We start from the raw sequence: 15,772 nt of genomic DNA on the forward strand, positions 1-15,772 counted from the left end.
CTGTATAGGACAAACCCTCTAACCTGTGAATTATTCTCCATTCCCTCCTACCATAACCATCAAAGAATGTTTCTTTTTAGCATGCATAACTTTTCTTGACTTTTTTGCAATAGTGTTATCAAAAAGTTGGAAATCGAAAAGATGTTAATATTTTTAATCATAATCATAATCTTGTAAGGACTCTTGGTGTGGTACAGTCTGATCAGCACTGGAATTTGAATCACAAGGTCAGCAGTTCAAATCCACCAGCTGCTCCTTAGAAATGCTGTACAGGTCTCTATGAGGCAACTTGACGGCACTTAACAACAAGAAGAAGATAATCTTGTAAGGTCAGTAAGCCCAAAAGAAGTGTGTGTGTGAGGGAGAGACAAAGAGAAAGAGACCAAGAGAGAGAGAAACATGGGGAGTGAACCAGGCACACCAAATAATTGTCTGAGTTGAAGTCCAAACACCCAAAGGAAACTAAGCTGGTTTGTTCTTCCATTTTCCTTATGTTTATAAGCAAATAAGCTACTGTAGGAGAAATGAATTTCCTTCTTGGCTATCATTATCAAAGCCTGGGGGTTTCCCCCAACACACTTTCTGGAAAAATGTAGCTACCCACAAGCACCTGGACATTTGCATAAAATTTTAGGGTCCTTAAAGTCCATGGATAAGGAGCTCTGGTAGCAATAGTTGTTATAAGTCAAGGTCAGTTAACCTCAAGGTCTGCAGTTCAAAACTACCAGCTGTTCCACGGGAGAAAGATGAGGCTTTCTGCTCCCATATAGCCTCAGAAACCCTATGCAGAGTCACTAGGAGTTGAAACAGACTTCACGGCACATCACCACCAAAGCCCATGGATGGTCACAGTAGTGTTCATGGAACCCAGGAGAAAACTCCTGAATGCCAAATCTTTTTTTTTTTTTTTAATTTTTATTGTGAATTAGGTGACAGTTTACATGGGAGAACATCAGTTCCACACTCATCCTATCGCATATTGTTTCATTGCCATGGTTACAATCCCCTCCACACATCACCAGTCAACGAAAGGGTACATCCTATAAGCCTGCTTTCACCCCCCACCCCCACCCTGGTCATCCCCAGCTGCTCCATGTCTCCACGTCATCATCTCTGCCTCCATCTCAGGGATCGCTGCCTCTCCGGGTAGGGTTCCACTCTCCGCTCTTCTCCCTTCATGGTTCCAGGGACCTCTGCTCCTAGCCTGCAAAGTTAATCACTCCCTACTTTGCTACAAAATGTCTACTTTTACATTTACAGAGTTCACAATCAGTCCTGGTAACAATTACTCACCCTTGTATCACAAGAGACCTATCCACACTGAATGCTAAATCTTTTGGAAATTCTATTTATAGTTTCTTTACTTGACAAACGACTTTGATATGTGGAATTTACCAAACTTTCCTGCATCACATTTTCTCATTAACTTGAACTATCATTGGTATTTTAAAAGTTTGATCTGACCCACTTTATTTGACCTGACCTTCACATTTCCAGACTAGGGCAGACAACTAAAAAGGAAAGTGACTGAATCTCAGCAACCTGGAGGTTGTCTCTAGCACAACCCATGTGACACAGGTGTCCCGTTTATGTCCTCCCTCGCAGGTGATCCAGACCTGGCACCCACAGCCACCTCACTCTTCCCTTCTCAGTGGTGCAGCACTATCTATAAACTTAGACAAATGGATAAGGTCTTGTAAGGAACCCTGGTGACTCAATGGTTAAGTGCTCAGCTGCTAACTGAAAAGTAGGCAGTTCCAGCCCACTAGTCAGGAGTCCTCGTGTGGCATTGTGGGTTAATGTGCTGGACTACAAAGTCAGTTTGAACCACAAGGTTGGCGGTTCAAGCTTACCAGATGCTTCTCAGGAACCCTATACAGGGTCGCTATGGGTCGGAACTGACTTAATGTCACTTAACAACAACAACAACAACAAAGCCAATCTGAACAAATACCTGAAGGCCTGCTCCCATCAAAATGATAGCCTAGGTAACCCTCTGAGGCAGTTCCACTGTGCCCTATGGGGTTCCTGCGAGGCAATGAACCATTCAATGTCTTTTCTGTCCGTAGTGTGGAAATTCCACCAAATGATATTTTCCTGATGCGTCTGGGTAATAGAAGGTAGAGAAATAAGCTGATGAGTTCTATGTTTCAGATGTGAGAAATTATTTACAGGGTTCACTGTGATTGGTTGATTTTGCCCTCCTGTTCCTACTGAGTATAAAATGAGCTTCTCTCAGAAGCAGAGACAGAGTCGGGGAATCTCAGTGGCATCACAGAAGGAGAGCCAAGAGCAGAGCATGTCCTCTGAATCCCAAGGTCTCCTACTGACCCTTCTCAACCAGGAAGAGAAAGCTGTAAATACACAGGAGGAGTGACGGAGAAGTACCAGCAGCAGCAGTAGCAGTACCAAGAACCAGAGCGTGAGACAGAGCAATGGGCTTCCTAAGCCCATGGAGAAAGTAAAGCTGAGTGACTTTGGGTAAGAGGCATGCTTGCAGAGTGGGGCGTCTCCAGGCACTTCATTGGGGAGCTAGAGCTGAGTGCCCTCAGTCTGAGGCTTACACTAGAGTAGTGGTGTGCCCTGTGGGCATTTATCAGTAGTCCTAAAAGATCTTTGTAACATTGCCTAAGCAGAGAGAGGCCTGTCTGTGGGCACAGCTGAAGTGAAGTTGTCCTGACTGGAACAACAGTGCCCTGAACATTTCTGACCCTGAATTGTAATCTGTTAACTTCCCTAATAAATGCCATAGCTGTGAGTCTGGTGTCTGAGTTCTGTTCAAGGTGTTTTGTGAGAGAAACAACAATAAGAGGTGTAGTAATTGAAGCTGTTAATTCTTAGATGGTTACTTTGCTTACTGTTACCTAATGGATGGAAGAAGATAAGGGATGTATGTTATGTTTGGGTGGCTCTCTAGGATAAGCACTGGACAGCTAACCACAAGGTCGGTGGTTCAAACCCACCAGTCATTCCTCAGAAACAACATACAGGGTTGTATGAGTCAGAACTGATTTGATGGCACTTAACATCAACAACATGCTATGCTGAAGCTGATGGGAGAAGCGCTGCTACTGGAGTCACCTGGGGCAAAAGCCACCATGCCGGGAAACAAGATGACTGATAGGGGTCAGGGCCTACTGGATCCACCCTTCCAGAAGCCCAAGGCCATATGTACATAACTGCAGAGACAGTCCATGGTTGGAGAAGAGAAGATTAAACTTGGGTATTTTAATCAGGGTTCTGTGTTTATCAGACTGCACTATGGGTACTGAGCATTTCGCTTACCTACTGTAGTAAAATAGACTGCCTTATGGGATGGAAATTAATATGATGATCAGGATTATAAGTGGTTACAGGCTGAGCTGCTAACCAGAAGGTCAGCAGTTCGAATCTACCAGTCACTTCCACAGGAGAAAGATAAGACTTTCTGCTCCTGTCAGGATTTAATGCTTTGGAAAACCTATATGGGGTCATTATGAATCAGAATTGACTTAGCAGCACTTTATAAGAACAACATCATGAATATACAGAGCTTGTGAACCTGCCTTTACTCTATACTTGATTGGATATGCTAAAAGAGGAGTTAGGAACAGGAAGGAGCAGGCTTTTTATTAAGCCAGTAGCCTGTGTATCCAGTAAGGGGCTTAGGTGGAAACCTGAGCCCCACTCATAACTGCTAAGAGAACAGGAGATTTAATTGGGAAAGAAAGACCTGCAGAAAAAGAATGGCTGGCTGGCTTTTTTGAATTTTGAGCAAGCCACTTGCTATTGGCTCTATCGAGGCAGGAAAAGTCTGTGCCCATCAGAGAAAACTCTGTTCTCAGATGAAAAATTAAAGGAAGCCAGCAAGAAGATAACCTGGTATGCTTGCTGGTATGACCACCTGGGCACAATTAATGAGTGGGAGTTGGGGACTACGCAGCAATGAAAAGACAAGTTGTGAGGAAGAGGAAGGTTGACTGGTTTGAACTTTAGAGACTTGTGTGAACTTCTGAGCCTATACACACTGGCCTAGCCCATGGGGGTTCGAGCTGAGAGAGAATGAAGGGGCCAGCTGGTCTGAAGTGCAAACAGGAATATGTGGACTCCCAGGGTTGTAGTTGGCACCCTTTTGACTTAGCAAGGATGGCTAGGGCTGAATTAGAACCCAATAGAACAAAGAGATGTTTGATACTGTGAACTGGTGTAAATTGCTGTACTTTCATGACTTGCTGTGGACTGGAATTTGGTGTGAATGCAGATGCCCAAAATTCCAACTGAAGATTTCTTCATATTAAGGAACATGCTTGTCTCCTGAAAATACTGGGTTGATGTGTTAGGTACTGTCAAGTTGGTTCCAACCCTATGTATAACAGAACAAAACACTGGCTGGTCCTGTGCTATCCTCACAATTGCTGCTATACTTAAGCCTATTGCAGCGCCAGTGTGGCAATCAATCTCATTGGGATCTTCCTCTTTTTTGCTGAACCCTCCACTTTACCAAGCATGATGTCATTCTCCAGGCACTGATCCCTCCTGATAATATGTCTGAAGTATGAGAGATGAAGTTTGACCATCTTGTTTTCTAAGGAGCATTACTTTGTACTTCTTCCAACACAGACTTGTTTGTTCTTTTGGCAGTCCATGGAATCTTTAATATTCTTTTCGAACACCATAACTCAAATGCTTCAATTCTTCCTTATTCATTGTATAACTTTCACATGCATATGAGGCTTCATATATGAAAACACCATGGTTTTTTGGGTCAGGTATACTTTAGTCCTCAAACTGACATCTTGCTCTTAAACACTTCAAAGAGGTCTTGTGTAGTAGATTTGCCTAATGCAATATGTTGTTTGATTTCTTGACTGCTGCTTTCATGAGTTGATGGTGGATTGAAGCAAAATGAAGTCTTTGACAACCTCAGTCTTTTCTTGATTTATCATGATGTTATTTATTGGGCCAGTGGTGAGGGTTTTTGTTTGCTTTATATTGAGGTGCAACCCATACTTAAGGCTGCAGTCTTTGATCCTCATCAGTGTTTTAAGTCTTCTTTGCTTTCAGCAGCAAGGTTGTATCATCTGCATATCGCAGGTTGTTAATGAGTCTTCCTCCAATCCTGATTCATCATTTTTTTTTCCATATAATCCAACTTCTTGGATTATTTGCTCAGTATGTTGCTGTTAAGTGCCGTAGAGTCGATTCCGACAAATAGCAACCTTGTATAGGGTTTCCAAGGAGCAGCTAGCTAGTGAGCTTGAACCACAGACCTTGAAGTTCAAATGACTTTGCATTCTGAAGCATTAGCCCACAGCACCACACCAGGACTCCATTTGCTCAGCATACAGAATGACTAAGTATGGTGAAAGAGTACAAACCCTAGCACACACATTTCCTGATTTTAAACCATTCATTGTTCCCTTGTTCTGTTTGAACGAATGAATCAAGATCCTCTTGATCTGTGCACAGTTCCTCATGAGCACAATTAAGTGTCTGGAATACTCATTCTTTGCAATGTTGTCCATAGTTTGTCATGATCCACACAGTCAAAAGCCTGGGTTGATAAGGACTAGCAATTTATAAAATGGATCTCTAAAATGGGGGAGATAAAGGCATGAAGTGCTGGCTTACAAGTGTTTGTGGGTACGCTTACAGCTAAAATTATTGTACGGAAAGTTAACCCATCATTAACTTAATAAAAGGGACAATTCCTAGAAGAGCTAGTGGATTACGAGCAGTGCAGTGAATTATTTAATATCTCTTTTAGCCACAGTCTGTAAACTCTTACGAAACAACTTTTTCCTGATGGGTTAGCGAAGGCAGGGAAATATACTGATGGATTCTATGATTTAGATGTGAGAGATCAGGTGGTTAACAGGGCTAATTGTGTTTGTTTAGTTTTACCATCCTGCTGAGTATGCAATGAGCTATCTCAGAAGCTGAAGGGGGATCTCACTGCCATTAAAGAAGAAGAGTCAGTAGTAGAGTGTATCATTTAGACCCTGAGATCCCTGAGCATTGAACCTCCTCATCCTAGGGACAGAAAGCTGTGAAACCAGGAGAGTAGCAGAAGATCATCATCAGCAGAACCAAGCTCCAAAGCCCAAGACCAAGCAAGCAGTGGGCTTCCCAGACCATGGAGCAAGTAAAGCTGAGTGATTTGGGGCAAGAAGGTTGCTAGTAGATGGTGTGCCTCCAGGCACTTAAGTGGGGAAGCTAGGTTTGTTGACTCATGGAGCTAGAGTAGACTTCCTTCAGGCTAAGGTTTATAGTGGAATGGGATGCCCTATGGGCCTTTACCAGCAGTCCTAAAAGCTTTGTAATATTGCCTAAGCCAAGGGAGGCACGCCTATGGGCACTGATGAGGAGAGGCTGGAAGAATTTGCCCTGAGCATTTCTGAACTCTGAATTGTAATCTTCTAACTTTCTAATGAACCCTATCATTGTGAGTATGTGTCTGAGTTCTGTGTGGGCATAGCCATGAGTTCTTGAACCCGGCTTGAGTAGACTGCTATGGGAAGGGAGGTTGGTATCATTTTTTAAATAGCCTCTGAGTCAGAGGTGACTCAGTGGCACACAATAACAAAAACAAATAGTTAAGTCAACATCAGTATAATCAACATATGGGAAAGTGGCCCTGTAGGATAAGCACTGGACCACAAGATCAGGGGCTCAAGCTCACCAGCTGCAACTTGGAAACCCTATACAGGGTCACTAGGCGTCAGAACTGTCTCGATGACACTTAATGACAATAACAAAATACCCTAGACCCTGTACCCTGAACCTCAAAGCCTGGAAGCCATCAATCTTATTTCAAGCTCTACAGTTTTGCTTTTTCCAAAATGCCTTATAAGTGGAATAATACAGAATGTAGTAAGTACCCTTTTGGATCTGGGTTCTTCTTCTTAGCATGCTTTTGAGCTTTATCTATGTTGTTTCATTAAATGTTGTACTACCAGTTGTGTCTTAATTCACTAGTTGATGCACATTTAGTTTGGGGTAATTATTTGTATTACTGCTTTGCTTTCTGTGTGTGTGTGTGTGTTTGGGGGGGTGGAAGCCGTGACTTCATCCTCCCACTATCTAAATCTTTCTGTCTCCATGAGCCCTTCCACCAGCAATGTCTTGAAGCCCCAACTACATCAGGGAAGTGTTCTTTTTGCATCTGAAGGGTGTTCTTGTTAGTGACCTTCTGTTGATTCTAAAGGAGCAGCTAATGAGTTTGAACCTCCGACCTTGTGGTTAGCAGTCCAGTGCTTATTCTACAATGTCACAGTGGGACCCCTTAAATCTCAACACTATCCTGATCCCATTTCCTAGATTGTGCTGCCTTATATTTACTTTCCTGTTTTGCATATTGGGGCCCCATGTTCCATGAGTCTGGGTAGACAAGATCCTTAGAAATCACGCACAAAACCTCGTGTTAGCTCCTCATCTCCAGGTTTAATTACAAACCAACAACTTTTCAATCACCTGACAGCTTGTTAAAAATGCAGAATCTCGGGCCCCACCCCAGAGCACCCAAATCAAAGTCTATTTTAACAAGATCCCTAAGTGAGTCAGATGCATATTAATATGAGAGAACTTCTACTCGTATTCCAAGTTTGCAACTAAAAATAAATGCAACCTTTTTTCGTTAAGATTTGACCCTTTCTCCCGTCTTTTTCTTTCTCATTCTGGAGCTAAGTTATTTTGTAGTTCAGTAAAAAAACTCAAGTTTGGTTTGTGAAGTCGTGAGCCGGCATCTTCAGAGGATGTTAAGAGCAAAGTGGACAAGGTAGGAGGAAGGGGGAAAATGGGAGAAAGCATAGAGCCAGCGGTTCTAAGTTCCTCGCCATCAGAGGGGGTTGGGTGAAACGGTTGTTGAGGAGGACTGGTCCCTCCAGGGACCAGCAGCAGGACTCCGCGGTCCCAGGCAAGACAAGGGTGGCTGAGTGCAACCCTGGCTCTTGCAAAACTTTGTGGCACTGACGGCCGGGGCGGGTCGTGCGGGAGGGAGGAGGGACAGCCGGGAGGGCGGGGCAGCCGTGCCGAGGGGCGGGGTCAGCAGCGAGGCCGCGGGGGCAGCAGCGGCGCGGGGCAGCGGGAGTGGCGGCCGCGCCATGTGGCTGCTGGGGCCGTTGTGCCTGCTGTTGAGCAGCGCCGTGGGTGAGTCGGGGGGCGTGCGGTGAATTTCCTGTGGGGTGCGGGGACAGCAGTCGGGCTGCGATCCGGTCCCCTCCCAGTGCCTGGGCCGCGTCTCCGGGCGTGGGTGTGCGCGGAGGGCGGACCCGGGCGCCGGGCTGGCCGGGACCCTGCGGAGGGGCCGCTGCGGGGTGCGCGCCGTCCTATTGTGTGGGCTTGAGCGCCGGCTGGTGTGCGCGCAGGGCTGGGTTGTGTGTGAGGGGGCTCTGTGTGCGCGCTGGATTGTGTTGTGTGTGTGTGTGTGTGTGTATGCGCGCGGGCGGGGCTTTGTGTGCTGCCCGGCTCTGGGGATCCCTGCAGCTGCCCTATTGGGCGAGTGGATCTCGAGAAAGAGTGTGTCTGTGTCTGTGTGTGTTGGTGGAAGGAGGAGGGAGAAGAAAGTACTCTTCCCTGGTCCCTTCTTCCCAAGCGCCCGGATGTTGCTCCAGCCTTCCTAGGACTCCTTTCCGAGTCTTTTGCATGCACCTTTGTGCCTCAGTTTCTCCACCACAATGGCAGGACAAGTAGCATTGGCGCTTCTTTTCTTTTGCTCCCTGGGACAGTGTTTGGTTTGGGCAAAGTGAGATGAAGCAGACTGGGAATTATTTATCTTCCCCAGTGACCCTGGGAAACAGTCTGCTATGTAAGTCGTCTGACCCCCGCATTCGCCCTACATTGGCTCATGCCGGTCATCCGGAAAGGACCAGGGTGGTGCTTTGCACCTGGCATTATACAGCGTGTGCATCCTCGGGTCCAGCAGAGCAGCAAGCCTGCGTCCCTCTCAGAGAGCGTGCTGTTCCCAGGAACTTTTCTGCTGATGTGGGCACGCACTGAATTCCAGCCTGGAGCCCTGCCTTCACTGCCCCTGCCTGTGTGCCACAGCTGTCAGCTGCCCCTCCTTGCCTGTCCTGCCCTTGGCCCCTGCTGAAGTCCATCTCCCTGATGTTTATTTCAGCACAGCTGATGCCCAAAATGTGGATGACCGGTTACAGTGAGCTTCCTTTAGCAGAAGCCCGCTTACCTGGCGTTTGTACTTGATACTTGATTTTCCCAACTGGACTGTTGAGGTGTTGTTTACTTGGCAAGTTGAGAGTCACTTAATTCAGAGCAGCACCTTGCAGAGATGTGTGCTACCAGGGGAAATCTTTTCACCCACTTACGTTCCAACGGTCCTGGGCATCTTCAGAAACTACTGCCTTGTCTTCCTGGCTCTCAGACCTATGACGTCACCCCCACTCCTCCCAGACTCCATTTAGAAGTCTGTGGCTTTGCTGTGGCTTCCAGTGGTGGGATGAGGGTACAGGCTGCTGTCATTTTTAACCAGATCTGGGTCAGATTGCCCTGTTACTCTAGAACTCCTGGGCCAACCTATGAGCAACTTCTGAGGGGCACTGGTGGTGATGGGTAGGTGAGAATTACGATTCTGAGGCTATTATAACAGGTCACCTTCTAGGGCATCCAAGGCACCAAGATCTGCCTGGAGTCACATACTCAGCTTGCGTATAGGTGATGTGTCCAATGATAATACTCAAGAAGGAAAGGCTGGACGCTGTTTTGTCTGTGTGTGTGTGAACTTTGAGAGCTGCTTGTGGAAAGTCATTTATTTATTGCCTCCCCCAGTTAGTACTAGGTTGCTTCAGTTAAGTCTCCATCTCTGCAAAAATAGTTGGTTATTTAATATAGAACCTGTTTTAGAAAAAGTATAGCCAGAATGCTCATTAGAAATGAGAAGGCAGGAATGCTAGACGTCGTCCCTCATAATTTGGACATATCATCAGGAGAGATTAGTCCCTGGAGAAGGACATCATTCATGCTTGGTAAAGTGGAGAGTCAGTGAAAAAGAGGAAGACCCCCAACAAGATGGATTGGCACAGTGGCAGCAGCAGTGGGCTCAAACAGAGCAATGATTGTGAGGTTAGCACAGGACCAGGTAGTGTTTTGGTCTGTTGTGCATAGGGTCACTATGAGTCGGTACTGACTCGATGACACCTAACAACAACAACATGTACATGTAAAAGACTGTTTTATTCCAGAGTAGTTTTAGTGGGGCTAAGAGAAGGATTGTTGTTGTTAAGTGCTATTGAGTTGGTTCCAACTCATAGCGTCCCTTTATAGGGTTTCCAAGGAGAGACTGGTGAGTTTGAACCCTTGACCCTGCAGCTAGCATTCCAGTGCTTATCCCACAGCACCAGACTGGGACTCTAGCAGAATATAGCAGCTCTTTGTCCTTTTCCCCAAACCTGATTGTCTCAGCTCTCAGTTCTGCCCTATCTGTGATTGGTGAGTCTGTGTGGCTTCCAGCTACCTTTTAGATACTTGCTATTTAGGAACCTCAGAAGGGACCAGTCGCTGGAGAAGGATATCATGTTTGGTAAGGTGGAGGGTCAGAGGAAAAGAGGGAGACCCCCAATGAGATGGATTGGCCAAGTGGCAGCAGCATCGATGGACTCAAGCATGGCAACAGTAGTGAGGTTGGCCCAGGATCAGGCAGTGTTTCCTTCTGCTGTGCGTAAGGTCACTGTGAGTCGGTACCGACTCGATGGCACCTAACAACAACAAGGCAGGTTGGGACATGGAGTCCTGATGGGACTGTGGTTGAACACTTGACTGCTCACTAAAAGATCAGTGGTTCAAATCATCAGCCTCTCTGAGGGGAAAAAAAAAAAAAAAAAAAAAGTGCAGTCTGCTTCTGTAAAGGTTAAACCCCAAGCTAAACCCATTGCTGTTTGATTGATTCCGACTCAGAGCGACCCTGGTGGACATAGTAGAACTGCCCACTTGATGGCAGGCATCTGAGGCAGGCTCTGTGCATTTTCAGGTTCCATTGAACATTAGCCTTTTAGGATGGATTCCACTTGACCCCAAGTGTTGCCAGAAACAGGACAGGTCTTTTTTCCTGACTCAGACTGAGGTGCCCCAGGATCCCACACCAGAGTTAGCCTTGGGGTTTACAGTGGGACTGGAAACTTTACCCTTCTATTCCTTATCCCACACTTCAATCCTCTTCTGGGAAATCGAGAAAAACATGCAATTATAAAAGCCAGCATTTAGGATTTCTGTCTCCATCTGATGGTCTGGGAAGACTGAGCCCTAGTTTGAAAGCCCACTGAAAGCCTACTGACAATCCCAGAGAATTTGTAGAGCTTTGCTATTCAGGAACCTTCTGGGATATGTTTGTGTGTTTTTATCTTTTTCTTTGTGTTTATTGTGTGTTTTAGAGGAGTGAAACATTGATTTGGGCTGTTAGTGTTTTTTAATGCGTACTGTATAAAAGATTCTAGCGGTTGTCTTGTCATCTGATGGCCACCTTTTCTTCCTCTGGTTTGAGACAGTGGTTTAAGTGCACATTTCTGTTAGGTGCTTGGCCTGTGGTTGGTCAATCTTCTCACTTCCTCTTGGACTGATCTTTGCTCAGACTACCTGACATACTCTTTCTGTCTGTGGAAAGGCTTGATTTGTCCCCCATGTGTCCTCCCAGGAGTGTGGGTATTGACCCTTTCTTCTGGAAGGACTCTGTGTAATGGTGTGAGCTGCTTGGTTTGATTTTTATTTTGTAAATGAACTGTGTAGCTAAGTCCAGTCTGGTAGATGAGACTGTGTGTACAGAAGTACAAATAAACATACCTTGTTGCTTTTTGTCTTCAAAGAGATGTGGCTAAGACTCCCTACTGGGGTGTGAGGTGTTTTTTCCTGACAGCCCATGTGGACCATTTACCCATTGTGTGTGTGTATGTGAGGTGAGTGAGGGTGGGATGGTAAATTTGGGACCTTGAAAACTGATGTAGACACTTTTTTTTTTACAAAAGTCAGTTGGGCACCTTGATATTTGGCTTGTATTGTCTATAGTCATCTTCTAAACCACTTGAAGGAATCTGAGGATTAGCAAAGTTTATAGTAAAATAATTTCTTGTTAAACACGTGGCCTGTTAGTGTGGGCAAGGAGAAGAGAGGGCACTCATTTGTGGAGTATATCGGATGGGTGAGATTCTTTGCTCCCTGCTTTAAGCACACGATCTCTTTGCGTATTCCCAAAGATATCATGTGGCAGAAAGCCATTTTACGGGTCTGGGGAGATCCTTACTACCTAAGATGCTGCAATAAGGGTTGGAGTTGAGAATTATTCCTGCCTCCCAAGCCTGGGCTTTTCCCACTGTTTCCAAGCTTCCTTTCTTTTCCTCCCAAATGCTTTTGAGATTTAACTCAGCCAATGGGATTGTTTCCATACTCTCATCCCTTCTTATGCCTCAGGAAAACCTGCTCACTGTGGGATCCTGCCCTGAGCATGCTCAGTGGAGGCACCCTTTTTCTCTGAATGCTATTTCCGAGGAGTTAATGATGTTCCGTTCTGTGCTGTCAAGTGGATTCAGATCACGGTGAGCCTGCAGGACAGAGTAGAACTGCCCTTAGGGTGTCCTAGGCTATCGTCTTTAAAGAGAACCCTGGTTGTACTGTGGTTAAGTGCTGCTAACCAAGCTAAGGTTTGTAGTTCAAACCCAACAGCTGCGTTGAAGGGGAGAAGTAGGGTAATCTGCTTCTGTATCTGTCTTGGAAGCACTATGGGGCAGTTTCTCCTCTGTCACACAGCCACTATAAGTCAGAATCTACTTGGAGACAGTAATTGGTTTTTGTTTTAGGTCTCACAGGAGCAGACCACTAGGTCTTTTTTCCTAAGGAGTTGTAGGTAGGTTCAGACCTCCAACTTTGAGTTAGCAGCTGAACGTGTAACCATTACATCACCAGGGCTCCTTGTTGTCCACAATAAATATACATAAACTAAGTCTCTTTGAGATGGGAGTTTTCAAATAACTTTGACTCTGGTCTTGTTGTCTATATGGTTGCAAACCCATGGTGCTACAAGCTACTATGTGGTTGTTGTTATGTGCCATGGAGTCGGTGCCGACTCATAGAGACCCTGTACAGGGTTTCTGAGGCTGTAAATCTTTAAGGGAGCAGAAAGCCTCATCTTTCTCTCGCAGAACAGCTGGTAGTTTTGAACTGCTGTCCCTGAGGTTCGCAGCCCGATTTGTAACTACTATGCTACCAGAGCTCCTTAGAAGATATTATAGGCCTGGGTTTATTTTCTTGGCCTGAGTTGTAGTTACACAGGGCTTTGTTTTCATTCATAAAGCTCTATTATATTTATATTTCCCTCCATTCCTTGTGTGTTTGTGGTACTTCACAATTTAAAAAAAAGAAAACACATGATAGATCTAGACACTGCTATGAGACAGTCCCAGGGACAGATTCATTTTTGGTGTTGGATTTTCTTGTTCTGTCGTTGGAATATTCTGGAAGTACTTGGGCCTTTCTAGCTAGCTTCTTAATTAAAAAAAAAAAAAAAATTGCCAGTAATTTCACCTGACATAGAAGTTGGTAACGTCTGTGTTTGTGTAGATGTGTGTGTGTGTAACTGCCTTTTTTCTAGTTTAATTGTAAAAGAAACTACTCACTTTGTTGCTGAAGAATACCTTAAAAATGGTTGGTGCGTTTGAAGATGTTGTATTTGTTAGTCCCCTCGTTTGCTGGATGTTTAATGTTGTTGTTTGCCAAGATAAATTATCTTCTGTGACAGGGCAATTGCTTGGTCAAAGGAATTTTATTTTTCAGTTGCTGATGAATCAACTCCAATCATGGTGACCGCATGCGTGTTGGAGCAGAACTGTGTACTGCGGGGTTTCCAATGACTGATATTTCTGAACTAGAATGCCAGACCTGCATTCCAAGATGTTTCTGGGTAGACTCAAGCCTTTTGGGTAACTGAGCATATTGTTTGAACCACACAGGGACTTTGGCCAAGCAATGATGTCCCTGCTGTTGTTGTTGGTATAGAATTTCTGCGAACAGCTGGTGGGTTTGAACTGTTGACCTTCTGGTTACCAGTGCCACAGCAGGGCTCGCGAAGGTTTATCTGAGGACAGACTGCTACAGTTCCTGGAGAAGGTTACAGGAATGGGTTAGTCTAACGTGGAGATTCTCAACCTTGGCCTGTTCTCACTGGGGGGCTGCCCTGTGGATTGTAGGCTATTGAGCAGCACCTCTGCTTTCTGGCCTTGTTAATACCAGGAGCACCATTTGAGAAAGTAAAACCACCCCCAGTTGAAAATCACTGATTTAGTTTGAGCAAATCCTTGCACCAGACTTCTTGGTCATTATTACTACGGATCCTAAAAATGTCTCTCAAATACCAGGGACCAAGATGGCATCCCACTTCCAAAGGGAATTTTAATTTTCCTGGAGTCTGTCTGCTTTATGTCTCCACAGCCACATGAATTCAAGGTGAAGATACTTTAGCTCGAAATGCCGCCAGTCTTTACCCTCTCCTGCTCTCTTCCCCCTTGTGCCAAAGTGAAAACTTGTGGGGTTTTAGGAACTTGTCAGTTTGGTTCCCTCACAGGAGATGTGTGCTGGGAGAGCAGGTAAAAGGCATGTGATAGTTGAGACCAAAAGCCACTTGGTTTGCTGAACACTAAACCTTGGAGGCTCACAGGGCCTATGGAAAACTGCTGGAAGGTTTGCCTTGGGAGCTGTGTGTTGAAATCTTAACCCTGGAAGTTCCCCTTCCTCCATTCTACAGAGTAATTATTGTTCTTCTCCGCTTCCCTTTCCCTCCCCATAATTCCTTCTGCCTTCCCATCCAAGACTCTACAACCTGAGTGGGTTCTGCAGGAGGTGGGGAAAATGTCTGTACTTCTCTGGTAGCGTAGTGGTTATGAATCGGGCTGCTAACCACAAAGTCAGCAGTTCGAAACTACCAGCTCTTCTGTGGGAGAAAGATGAGGCTTTCTGCTCCCGTAAAGATTTGCAGTCTCGGAAACCCTGTACAGGGTCGCTATGAGTCAGAACCTACTCCACGGCACATAACAACAACAACAACAGTGGCAAGTTGGTTTTTAGAACTTTTCACCTTAGACTTACTCTCGGAAGTCTTTTCAAAGTTGTGTTCTGTGTCATTTTATAAAACTTCCCTTTCTTCGAGACGTTTTGCCTTCCAGCTGTCGTTTTCCTTTGTTCTGTTCCCAGCATTCCTTACATGTTTCACTCCCTCCTTTCTTCAGATGAGGAATTTTACATTGTCTGCCATCCTGTTTTAAATTCCCACTGAAAGACAGTACCGAAAGAGGAGCGCTGGGCTTTTTGTGGAGTCCCTGGGTAGTGTAAAAGGGTAAGTGTTCAGCTGCTGTCCAAAAGGTTGGTGGTTCAGGTCCATTCAGAGGTGCCTCAGAAGGACTACCTGGGGATTACATCTGAAACACCGGCCACGGAAAACCCTGAGGAGCACTGTTCTGCTATGACACACACGAGGTTGTGATGAGTCAGAATTGACTTGAGGGCAGCTGCTTTGGTTGGTATACTTTGGGCATCCTCGGGAAAAATCTATGTTCAGCTTAGAGACTTTTCTCTCCAATCATGCCTCCTTCCAGAAGCCTTGCTAATGAGGAACTTGAGCTTTCCAAGAACACTATCATTTTATTGTTTGTTTTTTAAAATTTATTAAAAAATTTTTTTTAATTTAAGGTTTTTGTTGTGGATTGAGTGAAAGTTTACAGGGCAGATCATCAGTTTAACATTCAACAAATCATACACCTTGTTTCTTTATAATGATTATAATCCCCTCCATGTACCATCAGTT

At 45.2% G+C, this 15,772-nt stretch overlaps 1 protein-coding gene across 1 annotated transcript in view; it reads left to right on the forward strand.

The window, feature by feature from the left end:
- The first annotated feature begins 7,973 nt into the window (after positions 1-7,973).
- LDLRAD3 (low density lipoprotein receptor class A domain containing 3) overlaps positions 7,974-15,772 on the forward strand; it is a 333,665-nt gene continuing 325,866 nt past the window's right edge. Inside the window, exon 1 of the mRNA XM_006864896.1 lies at positions 7,974-8,127. Within this exon, the coding sequence (XP_006864958.1) occupies positions 8,082-8,127 (46 nt within the window). The 5' untranslated portion in view covers positions 7,974-8,081. The remainder of the gene's footprint in view (positions 8,128-15,772) is intronic.

This window comes from Chrysochloris asiatica, unplaced genomic scaffold (genome assembly GCF_000296735.1).
Source record: "Chrysochloris asiatica unplaced genomic scaffold, ChrAsi1.0 scaffold00072, whole genome shotgun sequence".
Taxonomy (NCBI): Eukaryota; Metazoa; Chordata; class Mammalia; order Afrosoricida; family Chrysochloridae; genus Chrysochloris; species Chrysochloris asiatica.